Source organism: Protobothrops mucrosquamatus, unplaced genomic scaffold (genome assembly GCF_001527695.2).
Source record: "Protobothrops mucrosquamatus isolate PMUCROS unplaced genomic scaffold, P.Mucros_1.0 scaffold_204, whole genome shotgun sequence".
Lineage (NCBI taxonomy): Eukaryota > Metazoa > Chordata > Lepidosauria > Squamata > Viperidae > Protobothrops > Protobothrops mucrosquamatus.
The window spans coordinates 48,478-72,724 of record NW_015386280.1 but is presented as its reverse complement, the minus strand read 5'-3'; the positions used below and the strand labels follow the sequence as shown (position 1 = coordinate 72,724).

The following is a 24,247-nucleotide window of genomic DNA, read 5'->3' as shown; positions in this document are numbered from 1 at the left end:
GGGGGGGGGGATCCTGGGAGTTGAAACCCACACCTCCGCCATGAATGTAGGCCATGCCAAGCTTTGAGCAGTTGGATAAGACCAAGGAAGGAAGAGCTGTGCACATTTCAGTCAGGGAATCTTAATAGCTCATTTGGAGGGAATATAGAAACTTAGACTCTGCAACTTCCCACACTTATTTTTATTGAAGATTTCTGTAAATGTTATGTGTTGCTTCTTCCCACGTTTTTTCACCACCTGGGCTGCCATTTTTGATAGAAATTCACTTATAAGCATATAAGCATCAGGCTGACTTCCTGTCTCTTAGCATCAGGCTGACTTCCTGTCTCTTAGAACATGTGGAAAGGACCTTGGAGGTCTTCAAGTCAACCCCCCTGCTCATGCAGGAGACCCTATACCAGGGGTAGGCAACCTTGACTCTTTTAAGACTCGTGGACTTCAACTCCCAGAATTCCTGAGCCATCCATGCTGAGGGGAAAGGGAGAGGTTTCCAAGCTGAGCCATGCTGGCTCAGGAATTCTGGGAGTTGAAGTCCACGAGTCATAAAAGAGCCAAGGTTGCCTACCCCTGCCCTATACCATTTTGGACAAATGGTTTTCCAGTCTCTTCTTGAAAACCTCCAGGAATGGAGCACCCACAACTTTTGATATTTCTTGATTGTTTACGTCTGCTCTCTCTCTCTCCCGTCCCTTTCCTAATCACCCCACAATCTCTTGTAAGTTGGTCGTTACCAGTTAATGCATCCCCAGCTAGAAAGAGATGCTTCTATGCTGCAGATTTTATTTTGTGGATATGCTTTCTACAGGAGGTCCAGATTGTCCTCATCTTGCTGGCTTTCCAAAAGTCAAAACGACGTTCTGCTAGAGCAGGGGTAGGCAACCTTGGCTCTTTTATGACTCGTGGACTTCAACTCCCAGAATTCCTGAGCCAGTCATGCTGAGGGGAAAGGAAGAGGTTTCCAAGCTGAGCCATGCTGGCTCAGGAATTCTGGGAGTTGAAGTCCACGAGTCATAAAAGAGCCAAGGTTGCCTACCCCTGTGCTATGGTTTCTTTAATTAACTAATTTAATTAGTTAATAATTAACGGGTTTGTTCTTGGGATATTATTTTCATGTTAAACTGACAGAACATGGCTTAAACAGTGGAGTTCTTGGTGCGCTCTGAGCTCGGATGTTTGCTTGAAGACATTTAATTTTATTATTATTATTATTATTATTATTATTATTATTATTATTATTATTATTATTATTATTATTATTATTATTATTATTATTTTAATTTATATCCCGCCCTTCTCCTTGCGGACTCAGGGCGGCTAACAACCAGATAAAATGCTACTACCAAAAAACTACAAATTAAAAACATAATTAAAAACAAATATTAATAATTGGTCTAGTAGTTAAAAATTACTTTAAAACCCCCATTAAAAATTTTTTCCCCTAGGCCAGTCCTGCAAGTTGGAATAACCATGTTTTAAGGGCGCGGCGGAAGGAAGGGAGATCAGGGATCACCCTGATCTCTGGGGGTAGTTCATTCCAGAGGGTGGGAGCTCCCACAGAGAAGGCCCTCCCCCTTGGGGTCGCCAGCTGGCACTGTCTGGCCGACGGCACCCTGAGGAGACCCACCCTGTGGGAGCGTACAGGCCGATGGGAGGTAGTCTGCGGCAGAAGGCGGTCTCGAAGATATCCCGGTCCGATGCCATGGAGCGCCTTAAAGATGATGGTCAGCACCTTGAAGCGCACCCGGAAGGCCACCGGCAGCCAATTTGCCAACTAGCTAACATCATCGTGTTGCCTTGCTGGGTAATGACATGTCCACAAGCAAACAACCAAACTCAGAAAACACCAAGAATTTCACACTTCATTCCTGGGCTGAGGACATTCCCTTCTGTTGGAATGGTTTAAATAATTTTACCGCTTTGACGTATATTGTTGTTTCTATCGATATAGGATTGTAGAAGTATAAAAGTCTAACAAATAAATAAAAGAAGAACCAAATTTTGTCTTGCTCTTCGTGGTGAGAGGAATGCAAGGTTGGGCCACAGCTGAATAAGGAATCTCATGGGCCATGGTGGGTTTGGGGTACCAGGTTGCAGAAGGCTGATCTAGATGGAACAAAATACCCGTAATGCAAAGATATGCCGTGTCTTATTTTTCCTTGTTAGACATTTACATCCAGAAGCTGAAAAAATCCTACCTAGATACTTGGTCAAAGCGCCATCTGAGCAGCATCAACGTGGAGCTCCAGGACGTTCAGAAAATCATGGTGACCAACATTGAAGAGGTCCTTCAAAGAGGGGAGACCTTATCAGGTACAGAAGGGAGACCTACAGGAAGTGTATGTGGTCAGACGTGACCCTTACTTGACCTTGATAATGTAGCTCTAAGAAGAGAGGTGATTCTGGGAGAAAAGTCTCTTGATCTTGAAGGAGTAGAAATGGAGACAGTGATTGGATGGTAAAGAGCATTGGGACACACACACACACACAACACACACACCAACGGTCATAAGAGTCAGTTGCCAAGAATCTGAATTTTGATCACGTGACCTTGGGGATGCTACAACAGCTGTAAATGTGAAAAACAGCATAAGTCACTTTTTTAAGGGTTGTTGTAACACTGGTCACTAAACAAACTGTTGTAAGTCGAGGACCACCTGTGTTTTTAATCTTTTTTCATTGTAATTTTGAATGAAATTCCTATTAAAAAAGAGGGGAAGCCCGTCTAATTTGTCTGGGGAGGCCATTCAAAATGGCCGACACTGCTCGTGAACGGCCTTCTTTCTGAGCCTTGCCCCTCCCCCCTCCTCCAACCCCCAGAAATGGGGAGCCACCAGCTGTCAACGCTGCTAACATCGGATGTTTTTGCATTGACAACAGATGGAAATGTAGCCATATTTTTTTTTTCGCTTTTAGAGTTAGATGATGCTGGGAGCGGGGGATGTGAATGAGAGTTTAGCTAGACATAACAACACTAAACTTAGTGTAAGAATCAAGGTTATTGAACTCAGAGTTGACAAAGAATTGGCGAGCTGGAGAGGAAGCCCTCGCTTCAAGCTAATTGGGGAATGTGATTTATGATTGTTAATTGGAGGAGGGAATTGTGCTTTGATACTATGTGCCCAAGTGGGGGGAATTCAGTTTTTGGCTTCGATTATGCAGTGCCGATGTTATGCTACTCGAATAAAAGATTCTTTAAGGTAAACAATGCCTCGAAGTTCTTTTGAAGAGTTTCATCTGTCGGAACCATGACACCAGCAGCTTTTCCTGGCAAAGTTGAATAGGAGGACAACAGAAGCAAATTGTGTTTTCTTTGTCTTCTCTCCTTCAGCTCTGGACTCGAAAGCCAGCAACTTGTCAACCCTCTCCAAGAAATATCGCCACGATGCCAAGCTCCTCAACAGCCGTTCTGCTTACGCCAAAGCTGCCGCCACCGGCCTCATCTTCATTGTGCTCCTGTTCTACATACGCTTCTGGTGGCTGGTGTGACCGAATCTCTCCCTCTCGTTTCCAAGGCCCCGTGTGACTTGTGCTTTTCCTTTGAGGAGAAACGGGAATATCCTCAAATTTGTCACTCGGAACAATGTTACTGTTTTTCACCTCACCCCTTTTGCCAGTTCATGGTTGGCCTAAAATGGCAGCTACAAGATGCCGAGTGGACCTACGTCTATTTATAAATGGAGAAAAAGCTGGTCGACCTGCCTTTGGCAAATGAGGAAAAATTCATCACTTTCCATAGCTCAGCTTCCCCCCCCCCCCAACAAAGCCTTACAGCATTGTCAACAGCCAGCAGGTTGATAGTGGTATCGGCTCCTGCCACAATAAATCTGTAGTTTTTGTGTGTGTTTTTTTAACATACCCCAAGTCTCCGTGTGTGTGTGTGTTGCTGAGCCTACAGCTGGATGTAAATTTTCCCTCCTGTAAATCCCGCCCAATATCTCCACACTGAAACATAGAAACATGGAAAACGGACGGCAGAAAAAGACCTAGTGGGCCATTGAATCTGCCCATTTATTTATTTATTTATTTATTTATTTATTTATTTATTTAATCAAATCATCTTACCACAGGGTAACTCTTTTGAGTTTTGTTTTGTTTTTAACTTATTTATTACTTTTGATTTTTTTAAAATATTTACTTTTATTTTAGTTCTTATTATTTTATTTTTTCAGATGATGACATGTATTTATCCTAAGCATGTTTAAACTCAGTTACTGACGATCGACCCGCTACCTTTGCTGGAAGTTGGTTCCCAGCTTCCCCTTCTCTTTCTGTGAAGTAATGCTTCCTAACATGACTTTTGAACTTCCCTCCTGTCAGTTTGAGGTTATGCTCTCGTGTTCTTTGATTTTTGCTTGATCTTGAAAACAGTGCCTTCTGGAATCTTATTTGCACCCTTAATATATTTAAAGGTTTCCACCATGCCCCCCCCCCTTTCGTTTCTGTCCTCCGGGCTGTACATATTCAGTTTCTCTAACCTCTCTTTTTATGTTTTGTCTGTCAGACCTTGCCCCATTTTTGTTGTCTTTCTCCGGACTCACTCGGTCTTATCAATATCTTTTGTTAAGCGAGGTCTCCAGAACTGGACGCTTGAGGGATGCCTAAAGCGGGAATGGGACAACTTGCCACAGTCAACTCACTGCGGCCAACTCACCACAGCCAACTTGCCGCGGGACAATTCACTGGGGGACAATTGAACAATTCTAATTAATTATTTAAAATAAATTAAAAATTATTTTAATTTTTACCCTTCACATTTCATCCTGTCCTTCCTTTTGCATCCTTTCTTTAATGATTATTTCTCATTATTCTTTTGATATTAGTGTAACTTTTGTCCTGCAACGAGTTGGCCGTGGCAAATTGTCATAGACCCGACTAAAGCCCTATATAGTAGGATTAGGACCGTGGTGGCGTGCCACAGGTGGCACTCAGAGCCCTCTCTATGGGCACGCACGCCATTGCCCCAGTCCTAGGCCTTCAGCTGGGTTTTATAAAACCTTTTCACTTTGGGCCTCCGCCACCGTGTGCAAAAAAAAAAGGTTCAATCAATCAATTTCAACTTCTTGCAGGAAAAAAAAAGATCTCGCAAAGTTGGAATTGATTGATTGAACTTTTTAGTCCCACCCAGTGCCGTTACCACCACACCCACGCCCAGCCAATGGGCCACACCCATCCAATTGGCAACAGCCAGCCAATGGGCCACACCCACATGGCACCCGACAATACATAAATGGGTTTTGGGGTGCAGTTTGGGCACTCGGTCTCTAAAAGGTTTGCCATCACTGGATTAGGACCTCCTTTTTCTCACTGGTGATCCCTCTAGTGATGCATTCCAGATATGACATCTGAAATGCATTTGCTATCTGTCTTGTTTGCTTGCAAGGACGTTGGCGTCCTGCCTTGTAAATTGGGAGATGATATAGTTGTTAAACAGAATCGCCAACATGATCTCCAACGTCCGATAACGGATATGGCACAACAACAAGAAGAAGAATAGTTGTTATTGTGAAAACAGAGGTGAAACTCCCACCTAAGGTGAAAACTTCCACCTAAGGAATCTTGTAAACAAATGAAATCGCCAGGAACCGAGTTCAGTTTTTTTTTTGGGGGGGGGTTAACTTTACTTCATGTTTCTTGACTTTTGCACAATGAGTATAATTGGTAACAATATTCCATTCTTTAGACAAGTTCCCCTGACACGTTCTCAGTGGAAGGTGAGCTGACTTGCATGGTGGAATTAACAAATCAGAAAAAATGTGGTGGAAGGTTTGATTAAACCTTCTAGCTTGAGATTATCCACTTCCATTCTACGTCGTCTTTTTCCAGCGGAAGAACCTCCATTTATGTTGGACTTCAACTTCTAGAATTCTCAGCAGCCTAAATTGCCAGGTTATTCGATCCTTCCCTGCAAAGAGACCAACTCTGAAGACAGCCTACTAAGTCTCAATGAGTTTGAAGAGACTTCCTCTCAAAGTCAATGGCCCTATAGTGGTCTTTTCCATTCTCCTTGCCAGATGGGCTGAAATCCTGCTGCCAGGACCACCAGCCCATATTCCAAGAGTTGAAACCCAACACATCTGGAATATATTCTGGGGACGATGTAGCAAGGTGGGATGAGCTGCACTCTATATGCTTCGGATTTTGTAAGATGACCTTAGGATCCAAGTCACGTTGCATCACATCCCCACATGTGACAGCTCTGGAGCTCTTTGAGGTCACTGCTAGAATTCCTTCGTTTCTCCACACTGCCCTTGGATACGCCACCAATCCAAGCCACTGCCCTGCAAGTTTCACTGGGGAAAGCTATGTCCTTGGCCAAGGCTGTCATTGCTGACCCACAGTGTCCTGCAGAGGGCAAGGATTCACTCCACCGTCTGCCCCATGGCCTCTTCTGATGGGCTAGCATCCTTAAAAGGTCCCTCGTTCTCTGGAACAGGAGTGAGCTGGGAGGCCTTGGGTGGGTGTGGCCATCTGTGCAATTTGGATGAAGGCTGTGGGCGGGGCCTGTGTGGTGAAAGTTGGCCAGTCCCAGGAGGAAGGCAGGGCCTGTCCAGCAGAGAGAGGATATCGTGGTGCAGACGCTCAAGTGCCACATCTTTGGGGAGACGACCCATATGGTTCTGGAGGTTCTGCTTGGCACCCTGTTGCAGAAGAAGAGACGCCACTTGATAGCTTCCTTCCCGGGCAGCCAGAAACAGTGGGGTCTGGGCCTGTAGATAGAGTGAAACAGGACCAGTAAGAGAGGCCTGTATGATCTGGGACCATTGTTAGTGTCCTATGTCCTCACATTACCAAGCCCGACTTCAACCCTCCAGGTTGGGAACAAATGAATTGTTCAATGGTTCAAATAAACAAAACCTCACGTTTAAGCAATTTGATTGCATGGCACTTTTGCTCAACGTTCTCAATAGCCAAACTTTATTTGTTCACCTGTGGGAAAAGAGCACGCTAACCCAGTTAGCCCAGGAATAAAGAACGTGTAGTCCTCCAGCTTTTGCTGAACTACGTCTCCCAAAGCCCTATTATCTTTCGCTGGAAATTTCAAGTCAAGCAATCCCACCATAAGCCAACCCCTGAGATACTGGAGGATTGGACAGGTCCATCTCTGCCTCAAACCTTTTCACTTGCTTCTAGTGCTAAACCTGTCATCTCCTCTTTGTGGCAATCCAGATAGGGGGAACTACTTCCATCATTCCCAACTAGGATGGAATAGTACAGTGGTGGCGAACCTACGGCACGCGTGCCAGAGGGGACACTCAGAGCCCTCACTGTGGGCATGCGCGCTTTCACCCCAGCCCCGCCTACCCCCATGGCCCCCTCCTCACCAGCAGCCCCCCGGAGGAGAGTTGCCCACGGGTGCGGCCCGCACAAAGCAGCACAGCCAAAGACATGGCAGCCGGGCAGCGAAGCCAACTCCATCCTTGCGCCCCGTCGTGTGCAGATGATGCTGCGGGGTGTGGGTGGAGGGCGTGGCCACCATGGCGCTGCTGGGCCGCCTGGGGGATCTGCGGTGGGCTGTGGAGGCAGTGGGTGGCCCTGCAGGCGGGTGGGTGGGGGCGGTTTTGGGGCACTTGGCCTCTAAAAGGCTCGCCATCACTGGAATAGTGTGAAGAATGTTAAGTAGTATATTTTGATGCAAGGCAATTTCCTTTATGTTCTAGTGCTTGAGGAATCCGTTTCACTTCTTTCACGAATCGGCAGCCTTCTAGAGAAGGATCCACCGAAAGAAATCAAATGTGCATTACCTGATTGTCTAGAATGTCCTTGTCAGCTCCGTTCCTGAGCAGAATGAGAGTGGCCCGGAGGTTGTTGACTGCTGCAGCCCAGTGGAGAGCACTTTTCCCTGTGAGACAGGAGAAATCCAAGGATGAGGCAAAGAATTTGACTCTAGGATGGTGGGTGGGGAAACTGGACTTCATTCAATAATGGTGGGCAAACCATCTCTGGCTTTTTTTTTCTTCCTTCCATTACTTTAGGAAATTCTAAGAAACATTAGAATCCTGCCCTGGATTCTGATGTATCATAAATAGATAATGGGAAATGGTGGCCCCCTACAGGCTGGCTTTTCTCAACTTGGTCTCCCCAGAGAGGTTGGCCTTGGAAGGTCACAGCTCCTACCCAAGCATGTGTGTTGGCTAGACCTTCAATCTGGTACACTGCAAATGGCTCTGGCTTCAGATGCCATAATGCTAGGCCAGGGGTAGGCAACCTTGGCTCTTTTATGACTCGTGGACTTCAACTCCCAGAATTCCTGAGCCGGCATGGCTCAGCTTGGAAACCTCTCCCTTTCCCCTCAGCATGGCTGGCTCAGGAATTCTGGGAGTTGAAGTCCACGAGTCATAAAAGAGCCAAGGTTGCCTACCCCTGGCATAGGGCATGAAGACAGTGGCTGTCCCCTGTGCAATTTGAGAATAACTGGTTTCTGTGGATCAGAACAGAGTTCACCAACTTCCTGGTTTTGCACACCAGCTTGGGGGGGGGAGGGAACAGAAGGGATGGTTTTGCATGAGTGGCAGGCAAGTGAGTGGGCGTGCGCAGGTCCATTTGCGTGAGTTCCCGCAAATGGAGCACACGTGCCCGTGGTTGACCGCTGCTCACACAAGTGGGGATGCTCACGAACATACAAGTGGACTCGCCCGCTACTTCTGTGGCCTGGATCTGAAGGGCTTGAGGCCCGGTAGTGGGCCGCAGCCTGGGGATTGGGGACTCCTGGATCATAACATCAATAGCCCCATCGTTTCTCTGGTGCTTCTTCCAAGTTTATTTCCCTTTCTCAGTCAGAAATGTACAGATCTCTGAACTGCAGTCCTTTGGTCATTTCCACCACCGTTCCCTGGAAGGGTTGTCATTAATACTACCTCAGGTTATAACTCAGCCAGCATCTTGGAGCCGCGCACGAACCTCACCTCTCTTATCTATGGCATGGAGGTCGGCGTGGTTGGCCACCAGCTCTTCCACCATGTTTTCGACCCCAAGCCGTGTGGCAAGAATGAGAGGGGTGGTGCCATCCTCTGCCGAAGCATCCAGGTCTGTCTGTCTCTGCCGGAGAAGGATCTGCCGGAGGCCATTTCACCATCAGGAGATGCAAGAGCAGAGAGCAAATTACAACGTTTGAGCGATGAGGTTTTACTGCTTAAACCCCCTCCTCCCCATGAGGAGCTAGTCTCTCGGTGAAATTTTCAGCAAATTATTCACTTTGGCATTTATTCTCTGGGGGTAATCAAATTACAAGTGGTCCTTGATTTACGATCACAATTGGGGGCCAGAATTTCCATTGCTAAGTAAGACGGTTGTTAAGTGAATCATATCCAACTTTGTGACCATTTTGCAGTGCTGGTTAAAGAGAGCCATTGCAGTTGTTAAGCGAATCACACAGACATTAAGCAAGTCCAGCTTCTCCCATTGACTTTGTAGCAGGAGTAGGCAACCTTGGCTCTTTTATGACTCGTGGACTTCAACTCCCAGAATTCCTGAGCCGGCATGGCTCAGCTTGGAAACCTCTCCCTTTCCCCTCAGCATGGCTGGCTCAGGAATTCTGGGAGTTGAAGTCCACGAGTCATGAAAGAGCTAAGGTTGCCTACCACTGGTGTAGGGTCTCCTGCTTGAGCAGGGGGTTGAACTAGAAGACCTCCAAGGTCCCTTCCAACTCTGTTGTTCCGTTATTGTCAGAAGCTGGCTGGGAAGGTCAGAATTGTGATCTCACACGATCCCAGCATGTCGCAACTGTTGTAAGTTCATGCCAGTTGCCGAGCCCCCAAATTTCGATCAGGTGACAATGGAGAAGCTGTCGTAAATGTGAGGACTGGTCATAAGTCACTTTTTAAGTGCTGTTGTAGCTTCAAACAGCTGCTAAATGAATATTGTAAGTCGAGGATTGTCTGTGCACATTTTTTTATTTATTTATATTTGAATTTATATCCCGCCCTTCTCCCGTAGGACTCAGGGCGGCTGACAATCTATTTAAAATACATACATGCCCAAAGCAACAGACTTTCTCTTTCCCTGCCCCCGCAGCCCCGCTTGCAGAACGATCTCTGAGGAAGAGCAACACTTAGAGAATCTTTCAAGAAGTCAAGAAACGGATAAAACAAGATTTCTTCAAGAGCTACTTCATTGTGGAAGTAGGCTATAGGTAAGTCCTCAACTTGCGACAATTATGGAGTCTGCCCTCTGGAATTGTAAGTCGTGATGGTCACAAAGTGGATCGTCATGTGGCTGACCCAATTTTAGGAACTCTTTTTCCACAGCAGTCGTTAAACGACCCCACAGTTCACCGTGGGGTGGTTTTTTTTGCCATAGAACTGGAAGTACCTGCTAGTTTGGGGTAAAAACATTGTAAATCACAGTCAGGTAAAGGCGAGCTGATTGCAGGCACCTGAGATGTGGTCATGTGATCATGAGGGGCGTGGTCCAGCCACCAGAACCTCAGAGCCAAATCATAAGGGTTTGAGGGTTCCATTTTAATTTCAATCAGTTGTTAAGCAACCGACTGTTAAGTCAAGGACTATCTGTATATATAACAACAGTCTCTTTCTGTTTCATATTATACTAATCTTAATTTCTCTTTTTCTGACCTGAAATACCCCCAAAGCATCAGCTGCTATGGCACTGTGCAAGGGGGTCCGTCCCCACTGGTCCCGGGCGTTAACATCAGCTCCAGCTGTCAGGAGTCTGCGGGCAGCATCTGCGCGAGAGTATCTTGCTGCTAAGTGAAGAGGCGTCTCTCTCAAGTTCTCCATTTGCTTGTCTGTCCAAGAACTCTCCATCTTCAACCCCGAAGAACACGCCAAGGACATTGGTGGAGTCAGGCCACAAACTGGAAACATAAAAAGCATACAGCACATGAAACATTCATAAAAATAGGAAGATGGCCTCTGGAGACATATGAAGAATGGTTGCAGGATTTGGGTTTGGCTAGTCTAGAAAAAAGAAGGACTAGGGGGGACATGATAGCAGTATTCCACTATTTGAGAGGTTGTCACAAAGAGGAGGGGGTCAATTTATTTTCTAAAGCACCAGAAGGGAAGACAAGAAACAATGGATGGAAACTAACGAAGGAGAGAAGCAACCTGGAATTAAGGAGAAACTTCCTAAGAATGAGAAAACATTTTTATCCTTACGAACCCCTTTTCAGATTTGCCCATTTTTCAGGTTTGTCCCTGATTTTTTTTTTCCCAACAAAATGTGGTCACTGTAGAAAAAGGGGAAAGCAGGCTTCTGACAAGCAGAATCAACGGGGAGAAGCCAGATGTGTTTAACAGCTGGATGTTTCACACAACAATTGCAGTGCTTTGCTTAATCACAATAGCAAAAACGGTCGTAAAATCAGAAGTTTGCAAAAGATGTTCACGTGACCTCAGGACACTGCGACCGTCATAAATAGGAGTCAATTACCAAGTGTCTGAATTTTGATCACGTGACCCTGGGGATGCTGCCACAGTCAAAAGTGTGAAAAATGGTCATAAGTCATTTAACAACCACCTTGCTTAGCAATAGAAATTTTGTTCCCAGTTGTAAGTCAAGAATTGCCTGTATCCTTAACAAGGCATTTCCATGTGAAGCTCAGCCAAAAGCCATAAAATTACAAACCACAATAGTTCGTTTCACATGTGGCTCTAAGCTAAAGTCTAATCATATTATTACTTAGCATGGGGAGTGAACAAAATCATTTGCCTGTCTGGCTGTTTGAAGTATACAAGCTTAGCAATTTGTTCTTGAAATTATCCCAACTCAGCGGGTGCCAATTTCCTGAGATTTGCCAGCGGCAACAATAACAACAAAATCCAGGCTCAGATCCACCCATTCTAAGCACACACAAACAAACCAAATGTCCCTGGGCAAATACGGTATGATTTGATCTCATCTAACTGAACTAGGTGATCCTATTTTATAGATCTGATCTTATCCCCATTCGGTGTACAAAGAAAAGAATTCAAATGTAAACATTGATTTCGGGGTTTTTTGATGGAGAAGCAAGTCAACGTTTTTCTTCCTTGGCCACTGAGCAGGAAAATGAAAAAATGTAGCTGGCTTTGTCAGATATATAAAATTTTACCTGAAATGCTGGCTTGTTACCACATCATCAGCAAGAGCTGCCACATTTGGCATGCTACATAACCACTCAGTTTGCACAACTCTTCCTTTGGTTCCTGAATTCCATGGGTTTGCCCAAAGGGGTTTGAGCAGTGTCAATCAATCAAGCAGAATAGAACTGGAAAGGACCTTGGAGGTTTTCTAGTCAAGCCCCCTGTTCAAGCAGGAGACCCTATTCCTGTCAACGCTGCTAACATCGGATGTTTTTGCTTTGACAACAGATGGAGATGTAGCCATTTTTTCCTTTTCGCTTTTAGAGTTAGATCAGTGGTTCTCAACCTTTTTAATGCCGCGACCCCCAACCGGTCGTAAGTCGAGGACTAAACCAGTCGTAAGTCGAGGACTAAACCGGTCGTAAGTTGAGGACTACCCAACCGGTCGTAAGTCGAGGACTTTCCCTGCCCAGGAGCGCTGTGCATGCGTGGTTCCGCCCACTGCGCCGGCCGAGGCGTAGCTGGCAAGCGGCAGAGACGGAGCAGGCCGACCACCAGCTGGCCCAGCTCAAGGGAGGTAAGGCACCCGCTGGAAAAGGGAAAAAAAATGGCGGACAGCCTTGCTTAGCGACCCCCGTGAAATGGTCGATCGACCCCAAATGGGGTCGCGACCCATAGGTTGAGAACCGCTGAGTTAGATGATGCTGGGGAGGTCCAGGCAGAAGAAGAACATCGTGGCTTCAAAATCTAAGGGACTGGTTTGGACAAAACTCAGCAGCACTTTTTCGTACGGCTGCTGATAAAAACAGGATCGCCAACATGATCGCCAACGTCCGATAACGGATATGGCACAAAAAGAAAGGGAGGGGGGAGATGTGCATGAGAGTTTAGCTAGACATAATAACACTGAACCTAGTGTGAGAATCAAGGTTGTTGAAATAAGAGATGATAAGAATTGGTGGGCTGGAGAGCTGGAGGGAAAGCCCATGCTTCAAACTAATTGGGGAATGTGATTTATGACTGTTAATTGGAGGAGGGAATTGAGCTTTGATACTATGTGCCCAAAGGGGGGGGATTCAGTTTTTGGCTTCGATTATGTTAGTGCCGATATTATGCTTCTCAAATAAAGATTCTTTAAGGAAAACAATGCCTCGAAGTTCTTTGAAGAGTTTCATCTGTTGGAACCATGACAATACCATTTCAGACAGGTGGCTGTCCAGTCTTTTCTTAAAAGTGATGGAGCACCCACGATTTCTGAAGGCAAAGCTGTTCCACTGGTTAATTGTCCTCACTGTTAGGAAGTTTCTCCTTAACTCCAGGTTGCTTCTCTCCTTGACAATTTCTCAACCTTGATCATTTTGAGATGTGTGGACTTCAACTCCCAGAATTCTCCAGGCAGCACGTTCCTAGATTGGGGTACTGTTTACTTCTTGGATTGTTGAACTGGCAAACAAGCTAACAGTAAACAGCCCAATCAAAGAATCTCTAAGACCACCCCCACCAACACCGACAGGGCAAGACACCGGAATATAAACTGACAGCAACCCACACTCCTTAATTAGCACTAATGATGTTACCTAGTTTGGGTAATGAAACATCTGGAACAAAACAGTCAAGCTCGGAGAACACCAAGGACTTCTCATTTCAACCCTGAGCTCCGTTGAATTAGCTTTCTTCTTTTACCTGGCTCTTGATTTCTGCCTGCTTTTTGCCTGGTATCCTTCCTCAGGTTTGGGACCGAGACATTACCCAACGTCTGTGTTTTCGGTCTCACGGGGCCTTGATCTGAGATACGGACGGAATCAAGATCCTCCTGCAGAAAAGACATGATTGTAAAGAGAAGCCCCCCCCCAAAAAAACACCTGTGGCGTGGACGTTTCCCACAACCTCTTCATCCAGCATAAATACCTTTACATCTTTGGGGTTCAAAGACTCGTCGAAATGGGGGTTGGAGAAGGTGTCGTGATCTTCTACAAATTCGGTACTGAGTTTCGTTGGCCTGCGGTGGTAAGGAGAGAGAGCAAAAGAAAGTGAGAAGAAAGATTCTTATTTTACGACGGCCAGAACGGTTCTCAAATAGAGCAGTTGCCTTGAGCAATGAAGGCCAAAGGCCCCCCCAAAAAAATCTGCAAAAAAAGATCTCTACATCCCGTGATTTCCACAGAACCCCAAAATCTGCTTGCTGTCTGCAGATGTAATGCAGAATATTGGAAGAGAAATTCCAATATTTCAGTCAGCTTTCATACATGGAATGGGATCAGCACCATCTATCTGCCTCAGTTTAGAACAGTGTTTCTCAATTTGGTCAGTCAATCAATCAATCAACCAATCAGAAGGGAGCTGCAAGGGATCTTGGAGGTCATCTAGTCCAACCCCCTGCCCAAGCAGGAGACCCTATACCATTTCAGACAGATGACTGTCCAGTCTATTCTTAAAACCTCCAGTGATGAAGCACCCACAACATCTAAAAACAGCTATTCCTGGGGAATCCTGGGAGTTGAAGTTCGCTTTACAATGCCTTGGTAAGGCCACACTTGGAATACTGCATCCAGTTTTGGTCACCACGATGTCAAAAAGATGTTGAGACTCTAGAAAGAGTACAGAGCAGAGCAACAAAGATGATTAGGGGACTGGAGGCTAAAACATATAAGGAATGGCTGCTGGAATTGGGTATGTCTAATTTAACGAAAAGAAGGACTAAGGGTGTCATGATAAGAGTGTTCCAATATCTCAGGGGTTGCCACAAAGAAGAGGGAGTCAAGCTATTCTCCAAAGCACCTGAAGGCAGGACAAGAAGCAACAGGTGGAAACTAATCAAGGAGAGAAGCAACCTAGAACTAAGGAGAAACTTCCTGACAGAACAATTAACCAGTGGAACAACCTGCCTCCAGGAGCTGTGAATGCTCCAACACTGGAAGTTTTTAAGAAGAGACTGGACAGCCATTTGTCTGAAATGGTACAGGGTTTCCTGCCTGAGCAGGGGGTTGGACTAAATGACCTCCAAGGTCCCTTCCATCATCATCTTCTTCTTCTTCTTCTTCTTCTTCTTCTTCTTCTTCTTCTTCTTCTTCTTCTTCTTCTTCTTCTTCTTCTTCTTCTTCTTCTTCTTCTTCTTCTTCTTCTTCTTCTTCTTCTTCTTCTTCTTCTTCTTCTTCTTCTTCTTCTTCTTCTTCTTCTTCTTCTTCTTCTTCTNAGCAGAGAGCAAATTACAACGTTTGAGCGATGAGGTTTTACTGCTTAAACCCCCTCCTCCCCATGAGGAGCTAGTCTCTCGGTGAAATTTTCAGCAAATTATTCACTTTGGCATTTATTCTCTGGGGGTAATCAAATTACAAGTGGTCCTTGATTTACGATCACAATTGGGGGCCAGAATTTCCATTGCTAAGTAAGACAGTTGTTAAGTGAATCATATCCAACTTTGTGACCATTTTGCAGTGCTGGTTAAAGAGAACCATTGCAGTTGTTAAGCGAATCACACAGATATTAAGCAAGTCCAGCTTCTCCCATTGATTTTGTAGCAAGGATAGGCAACCTTGGCTCTTTTATGACTCGTGGACTTCAACTCCCAGAATTCCTGAGCCAGCATGGCTCAGCTTGGAAACCTCTCCCTTTCCCCTCAGCGTGGCTGGCTCAGGAATTCTGGGAGTTGAAGTCCACGAGTCATGAAAGAGCTAAGGTTGCCTACCACTGGTGTAGGGTCTCCTGCTTGAGCAGGGGGTTGAACTAGAAGACCTCCAAGGTCCCTTCCAACTCTGTTGTTCCGTTATTGTCAGAAGCTGGCTGGGAAGGTCAGAATTGTGATCTCACACGATCCCAGCATGTCGCAACTGTTGTAAGTTCATGCCAGTTGCCGAGCCCCCAAATTTCGATCAGGTGACAATGGAGAAGCTGTCGTAAATGTGAGGACTGGTCATAAGTCACTTTTTAAGTGCTGTTGTAACTTCAAACAGCTGCTAAATGAATATTGTAAGTCGAGGATTGTCTGTGCACATGCCCAAAGCAACAGACTTTCTCTTTCCCTGCCCCTGCAGCCCCGCTTGCAGAACGATCTCTGAGGAAGAGCAACACTTAGAGAATCTTTCAAGAAGTCAAGAAACGGATAAAACAAGATTTCTTCAAGAGCTACTTCATTGTGGAAGTAGGCTATAGGTAAGTCCTCAACTTGTGACAATTATGGAGTCTGCCCTCTGGAATTGTATGTCGTGATGGTCACAAAGTGGATCGTCATGTGGCTGACCCAATTTTAGGAACTCTTTTTCCACAGCAGTCGTTAAACGACCCCACAGTTCACCGTGGGGTGTTTTTTTTTTGCCACAGAACTGGAAGTACCTTCTAGTTTGGGGTAAAAACATTGTAAATCACAGTCAGGTAAAGGCGAGCTGGTTGCCAGGCACCTGAGATGTGGTCATGTGATCGTGAGGGGGCATGGTCCAGCCACCAGAACCTCAGAACCAAGTCATAAGCACCTTTTGGGGGTTCCATTGTAATATCAATCCGTCGTTAAGCAACTGATTGTTAAGTCAAGGACTATCTGTATATATAACAACAGTTTCTGTTTCATATTATATTAATCTTAATTTCTCTTTTTCTGACCTGGAATACCCCCAGAGCATCAGCTGCTATGGCACTGTGCAAGGGGGTCCGTCCCCACTGGTCCCGGGCGTTAACATCAGCTCCAGCTGTCAGGAGTCTGCGGGCAGCATCTGCGCGAGAGTATCTTGCTGCTAAGTGAAGAGGCGTCTCTCTCAAGTTCTCCATTTGCTTGTCTGTCCAAGAACTCTCCATCTTCAACCCCGAAGAACACGCCAAGGACATTGGTGGAGTCAGGCCACAAACTGGAAACATAAAAAGCATACATGAAACATTCATAAAGATAGGAAGATGGCCTGGAGACTAAAACATCTGAAGAACGGTTGCAGGATTTGGGTTTGGCTAGTCTAGAGAAAAGGACTAGGAGGGACATGATAGCAGTATTCTAGTATTTGAGACGTTGTCACAAAGAAGAGAGTGTCAACTTATTTTCCAGAGCACCAGAAGGGAAGACAAGAAGCAATGGATGGAAACTAACCAAGGAGAGAAGCAACCTGGAATTAAGGAGAAACATCCTAAGAATGAGAAAACATTTTAATCCTTACGAACCCCTTTTCAGATTTGCCCATTTTTCAGGTCTGTCCCTGATTTTTTTCCCCCCAACAAAATGTGGTCACTGTAGAAAAAGGGGAAAGCAGGCTTCTGACAAGCAGAATCAACAGGGAGAAGCCAGATGTGTTTAACAGCTGGATGGTTCACATAACAACTGCAGTGCTTTGCTTAACCACAACAGCAAAAACGGTCGTAAAATCAGAAGTTTGCAAAAGATGTTCACGTGACCTCAGAACACTGCGACCGTCATAAATAGGAGTCAGTTACCAAGTGTCTGAATTTCGATCACATGACCCTGGGGATGCTGCCACAGTCAAAAATGGCCATAAGTCCTTTAACAACCACCTTGCTTAGCAATAGAAATTTTGTTCCCAGTTGTGGTTGTAAGTCAAGAACTGCCTGTATCCTTAACAAGGCATTTCCATGTGAAGCTCAGCCAAAAGCCATAAAATTACAAACCACAATAGTTCGTTTCACATGTGGCTCTAAGCTAAAGTCTAATCATATTATTACTTAGCATGGGGAGTGAACAAAATCATTTGCCTGTCTGGCTGTTTGAAGTATACAAGCTTAGCAATTTGTTCTTGAAATTATCCCAACTCAGCGGGTGCCAATTTCCTGAGATTTGCCAGCGGCAACAATAACAACAAAATCCAGGCTCAGATCCACCCATTCTAAGCACACACACACAAACAAATCAAATGTCCCTGGGCAAATATGGTATGATTTGATCTCATCTAATTGAATTACGTGATCCTATTTTATAGATCTGATCTTATTCCCATTCGGTGTACAAAGAAAAGAATTCAAATGTAAACATTGATTTCGGGTTTTTTTGATGGAGAAGCAAGTCGACGTTTTTCTTCCTTGGCCACTGAGCAGGAAAATGAAAAATGTAGCTGGCTTTGTCAGATATATAAAATTATACCTGAAATGCTGGCTTGTTACCACATCATCAGCAAGAGCTGCCACATTTGGCATGCTACATAACCACTCAGTTTGCACAACTCTTCCTTTGGTTCCTGAATTCCTTGGGTTTGCCCAATAGGTGGGATCACAAAGGGGTTGGAGCAGTGTCAATCAATCAATCAGAATAGAGCTGGAAAGGACCTTTTCTAGTCAAGCCCCCTGTTCAAGCAGGAGACCCTGTTCCTGTCAACGCTGCTAACATCGGATGTTTTTGCTTTGACAACAGATGGAGATGTAGCCATTTTCTCCTTTTCGCTTTTAGAGTTAGATCAGTGGTTCTCAACCTTTTTAATGCCGCAACCCCAACCGGTCGTAAGTCGAGGACTAAACTGGTCGTAAGTCGAGGACTAAACCGGTCGTAAGTCGAGGACTACCCAACCGGTCGTAAGTCGAGGACTTTCCCTGCCTGGGAGCGCCGTGCATGCGTGGTTCCGCCCCCTGCGCCGGCTGAGGCATAGCTGGCAAGCGGCAGAGACGGAGCAGGCCGACCACCAGCTGGCCCAGCTCAAGGGAGGTAAGGCACCCGCCGGAAAAGGGGAAAAAAATGGCGGACAAAAAAAATGGCGGACAAAAAAAATGGCAGACAGCCTTGCTTGGCGACCCCCATGAAATGGTCAATCGACCCCAAATGGGGTCCCGACCCACAGGTTGAGAACCACTGAGTTAGATGATGCTGGGGAGGTCCAGGCAGAAGAAGAATAAATAAATAAAATAAATAAATAAACATCGTGGCTTTAAAATCTAAGGGACTGGTTTGGACAAAACTCAGCAGCACTTTTTCGTGCGGCTGCTGATAAAAACAGGATCGCCAACATGATCGCCAACGTCCGATAACGGATATGGCACAAGAAGAAGAAGAAAGGGAGGGGGGAGATGTGCACGAGAGTTTAGCTAGACATAATAACACTGAACCTAGTGTGAGAATCAAGGTTGTTGAAATAAGAGATGATAAGAATTGGCGGGCTGGAGAGCTGGAGGGAAAGCCCGTGCTTCAAGCTAATTGGGGAATGTGATTTATGACTGTTAATTGGAGGAGGGAATTGTGCTTTGATACTATGTGCCCAAAGGGGGGAGATTCAGTTTTTGGCTTCGATTATGTTAGTGCCGATATTATACTTCTCAAATAAAGATGCTTTAAGGTAAACAATGCCTCGAAGTTCTTTGAAGAGTTTCATCTGTCGGAACCATGACAATACCATTTCAGACAGTCTTTTCTTAAAAACCTCCAGTGATGGAGCACCCACGATTTCTGAAGGCAAAGCTGTTCCACTGGTTAATTGTCCTCACTGTTAGGAAGTTTCTCCTTAACTCCAGGTTGCTTCTCTCCTTGACAATTTCTCAACCTTGATCATTTTGAGATGTGTGGACTTCAACTCCCAGAATTCTCCAGGCAGCACGTTCCTAGATTGGGGTACTGTTTACTTCTTGGATTGTTGAACTGGCAAACAAGCTAACAGTAAACAGCCCAATCAAAGAATCTCTAAGACCACCCCCACCAACACCGACAGGGCAAGACACCGGAATATAAACTGACAGCAACCTACACTCCTTAACTAGCACTAATGATGTTACCTAGTTTGGGTAATGAAACATCTGGAACAAACAATCAAGCTCAGAGAGCATCAAGGACTTCTCATTTCAACTGTGAGCTCCGTTGAATTAGCTTTCTTCTTTTACCTGGCTCTTGATTTCTGCCTGCTTTTTGCCTGGTATCCTTCCTCAGGTTTGGGACCGAGACATTACCCAACGTCTGTGTTTTCGGTCTCACGGGGCCTTGATCTGAGATATGGACGGAATCAAGATCCTCCTGCACAAAAGAGATGATTGTAAAGAGAAGCCCCCCCCCCAAAAAAAACACCTGTGGCGTGGACATTTCCCACAACCATCCAGCATAAATACCTTTATATCTTTGGGGTTCAAAGACTCGTCGAAATGGGGGTTCGAGAAGGTGTCGTGATCTTCTGCAAATTCAGTACTGAGTTTCGTTGGCCTGCGGTTTTAAGGAGAGAGAGCAAAAGAAAGTGAGGAGAAAGATTCTTATTTTACGACGGCCAGAACGGTTCTCAAATAGAGCAGTTGCCTTGAGCAATGAAGGCCGAAGGGACCCCCCCAAAAAAAATCTGCAAAAAAAGATCTCTACATCCCGTGATTTCCACAGAACCCCAAAATCCACTTGCTGTCTGCAGATGTAATGCAGAATATTGGAAGAGAAATTCCAATATTTCAGTCAGCTTTCATACATGGAATGGGATCAGCACCATTTATCTGCCTCAGTTTAGAACAGTGTTTCTCAATTTGGTCACTCAATCAATCAATCAGAAGGGAGCTGCAAGGGACCATGGAGGTCATCTAGTCCAACCCCCTGCCCAAGCAGGAGACCCTATACCATTTCAGACAGATGGCTGTCCAGTCTGTTCTTAGAACCTCCAGTGATGAAGCACCCACAACATCTAAAAACAGCTATTCCTGGGGAATCCTGGGAGTTGAAGTTCGCTTTACAATGCCTTGGTAAGGCCACACTTGGGATACTGCATCCAGTTTTGGTCACCACGATGTCAAAAAGATGTTGAGACTCTAGAAAGAGTACAGAGCAGAGCAACAAAGATGATTAGGGGACTGGAGGCTAAAACATATAAGGAACGGTTGCTGGAATTGGGTATGTCTAGTTTAACGAAGAGAAGGCCGAGGGGGGGACATGATAGCAGTGTTCCAATATCTCAGGGGCTGCCCCAAAGAAGAGGGAGTCAAGCTATTCTTCAAAGCGCCTGAAGGCAGGACAAGAAGCAATGGGTGGAAACTGATCAAGGAGAGAAGCAACCTAGAACTAAGGAGAAACTTCCTGACAGTGAGAACAATTAACCAGTGGAACAACCTGCCTCCAGGAGCTGTGAATGCTCCAACACTGGAAGTTTTTAAGAAGAGACTGGACAGCTATTTGTCTGAAATGGTATAGGGTTTCCTGCCTGAGCAGGGGGTTGGACTAGATGACCTCCAAGGTCCCTTCCATCATCTTCTTCTTCTTCTTCTTCTTCTTCTTCTTCTTCTTCTTCTTCTTCTTCTTATTATTATTATTATTATTATTATTATTATTATTATTATTATTATTATTATCATCATCATCATCATCATCATCATCATCATCATCATCATTATCATTATTACTATTATGTCTTCAAATGACCAAGGTTGAGAAACACTGGATTAGAAGATTTGAAGCCTTCTTAATCTAAGCCAGATCAGCTTCAAACAGTAGGAGTCCTTTCCATCAGGCTTACTGGAGACTTGTCAAGTGGAAGTTGCTCAGATCTGAATCTGGGAAACTTTTAAAGCATCTTTGAATCCTCTTCTATTTTTCTTCCACCATCAAAAAGTAGAAGTACAATAGGTTGGTGGAAACAAACCCTGCATGAGGGACGACTTCATCGGGCCCTGATTTTTTTTGAAAATGTGTTTGCAATGAGGTAGTGAAAAAAGGGTTCACTTTCTTCTTTAAATGCCAGAAATATTAAGTCATTCATTGTAGTTTTATTTTTGCCACTATTAAATAAATGATTTGGGTTCTGCCTTCCCCAGAGAGATGTTTTCCAGTTGATATTGCATTATACGACTTAATAGTCCAACCATGTGGATGGCTGTGATTTGGGAGTCAAACTGCAAATGTGGTTAATTTTAAATGGAAAAAATATATACTTTGCACGCTCTCAGCCTGCCCAGCTGAGTAGAAACATTGGAAGTGAATGAATTTATATCTGATCTGGAAAATACAGGTAGTCCTCGACTTACAATAGTTCATTTAATGACTGTTGAAAGTTACAACAGCACTGAAAAAAAATGACTTGCTGTATGACCATTTTTCAGACTTATGACTTTTGTAGCATCCCCAGGGTCACATGATCAAAATTCAGATTCTTGGCAAGTGACTCTTACTTAGGACCGTTGCTGTGTCCCAAGGTCATGTGATCCCTTTTTGACCGCCAAAGTCAATGGTTGAAGCCTGATTCACTTTAACAACTGTGTTACTAACTTATCAACTGCGGTGATTCATTTAACAACTGTGGCAAGGAAGGTGGTAAAATGGGGCAAAACTCACTTCAACAAATCTCTTACTTAGCAGCAGAAAGTTTGGAGTACCTGTAATGGTTATTACTTGATGGAAAACGAACAAGAAATTGCAGGCCTGGTGCAATATTTTTAGAAACCCACAAGGGGGCAATATAGCCACAATCCTAGCTAAGGCCAGACAGGAATTAGAAAATTTTAGGTTGCGAGTGAGGGTCTCTTCTGAGCCTCTTGCGCCACCCACTACCCAGCTGTGGGCTTTGCTGTCTCTTATTTGATTATGTCCAACCTTGTCAACTTTAAGACTTGTGGACTTCAACTGCCAGAATTCTTCAGCCAGCATGACTCACTGGGGATTTCTGGGAATTGAAGTCCATGAGTCTTAAAATTACCAAGGTTGGACACCCCTGCCCTAGGCAGCACTTCTTGGTCCATTGTTCCAAGGCCATTCCCACCTACTATCAAGAAGACATGGACACATCCCTAAAGTCACCAGGACTTGAACTCAGTTGGAGGGATAAGATAAGATTATGATAAGATAAGATAAGATAAGATAAGATAAGATAAGATAAGATAAGATAAGAATAAGAATAAGAATAAGCTAAGCTAAGCTAAGCTAAGATAAGCTAAGATAAGATAAGATAAGATAAGATAAGATAACCTCATCAAAAATGAAATTTAGTTGCCAGTTCTCAAAGTGAAACACATACATGACACACACCTAAAACATACTATATACAACATATGTATAGACCCACACCCCTACATATACGTAGCAAATAAATATTAAATATTGTCCATCTTGAATATATAATGGAAGGAGGAAGCTTGAGAGTTCGCAAGGTTAATGCTGTATGGAATGAAACTATGGCTGAATCTGGATGTTCTGCTTCGGATACCACAAAGCCCCCTCCTCCCAGAAGGTAACAAGGAAAACAGGCTGTGAAGAGGATGTGTAATATCCCAGATAATCTTACGGACCCTGCTCAAGCAGCGCTTCTGTGCCACGTTCTGGATGGGAGGGAGGGAACTGCCAATGATCTTTTCGGCTGTCCTCACCACTCTCTGCACCGCCTTCCTGTCTGAAACTTTAATTATCTGAATTACAGGTGAATCTCAGGTTGTGATCAGTCGTTTAGCAACCATTCAAACTTGTGACGATGCTGAAGGAGGTGGACTTACATCCTCCTTTCAGCAATTACAGCGTTCCCCACGGCAATGTGATTGTGATTCAGGCTCTTGGTGCCGAACTCGCAATTACCACATTGCAGTGAGCTGCGGTCACATGGTTACAATTTCCACCTGGCTTCCAACAAGCAAAGACAATGGGGAGGCCGACAGGAAACCGGAAGTCGCAGTTGCAATATGTCCTCGCTTAACAACTTAACGACAGCAATTGAGACTGCTAGAATTTCCATTGCTAATCAACACAGTCATGAGACGTCACGCTTCACGACTGTGTAACTTATCAATGTCTATGGAGATTCTCAGTAATCCAGGTCATAATTATCCCAAAGATGCTTTTTCAGGAGGCAACTAGACTTTCTTGTTTTTCTTTGAAGACGTTTCGCTTCTCATCCAAGAAGCTTCTTCGGCTCTGACTGCATGGTGGAGAATGGAAGGATTTATACTCCTTGCAGACAGCCGGTCATTTGCATTCTTTTAGAGAATCGTGGATGCCACCTGGAGGTTTATCTGTGTTGTCTGGGTCACCTGAGTAGTGCAACTGGATGTGGAGCCTTCGTGGAGGGATACAATATCGTCTATCTCTAGTCTACAATACAGTCCTTTTAACAGTTCCAAGAAGGCTCCACACCCATTTGCACTACCCAGGTGACCCTGAGGTCACAGTTAAACCTCACAAGTGGCCTCAAGGGCTCTCTAAAAGAATGCAAATGACCAGCTGTCTGCAAGGGATATAAATCCTTCCATTCCCCGCCATCCGGTTAGAGCTGAAGAAGCTTCTTGGATAATAATAATAATAATAATAATAATAATAATAATAATAATAATAATAATAATAATAATAATAATAATAATAATAATAATAATAA

At 44.7% G+C, this 24,247-nt stretch overlaps 2 protein-coding genes across 3 annotated transcripts in view; one reads left to right on the top strand and one right to left on the bottom strand.

Moving 5' to 3' along the window:
• Positions 1-3,842, top strand: part of LOC107296690 (vesicle-trafficking protein SEC22b-B) — a 9,132-nt gene extending 5,290 nt beyond the window's left edge. For both annotated transcript variants that reach the window (XM_015826042.1, XM_015826050.1), the window contains exons 4-5: positions 2,164-2,310; positions 3,329-3,842. In XM_015826042.1, coding sequence (XP_015681528.1) covers positions 2,164-2,310; positions 3,329-3,486 — 305 coding nt within the window. In that variant the 3' untranslated portion in view covers positions 3,487-3,842. The remainder of the gene's footprint in view (positions 1-2,163; positions 2,311-3,328) is intronic.
• Positions 3,843-6,359: 2,517 nt separating this feature from the next.
• Positions 6,360-24,247, bottom strand: part of LOC107296661 (notch receptor 4) — a 48,576-nt gene continuing 30,688 nt past the window's right edge. Inside the window, exons 17-22 of the mRNA XM_029286161.1 lie at positions 13,932-14,022; positions 13,707-13,836; positions 10,572-10,813; positions 8,904-9,051; positions 7,743-7,840; positions 6,360-6,707 (exon numbers count right to left, since the gene is read on the bottom strand). Of these exons, the coding sequence (XP_029141994.1) occupies positions 6,360-6,707; positions 7,743-7,840; positions 8,904-9,051; positions 10,572-10,813; positions 13,707-13,836; positions 13,932-14,022 (1,057 nt within the window). The remainder of the gene's footprint in view (positions 6,708-7,742; positions 7,841-8,903; positions 9,052-10,571; positions 10,814-13,706; positions 13,837-13,931; positions 14,023-24,247) is intronic.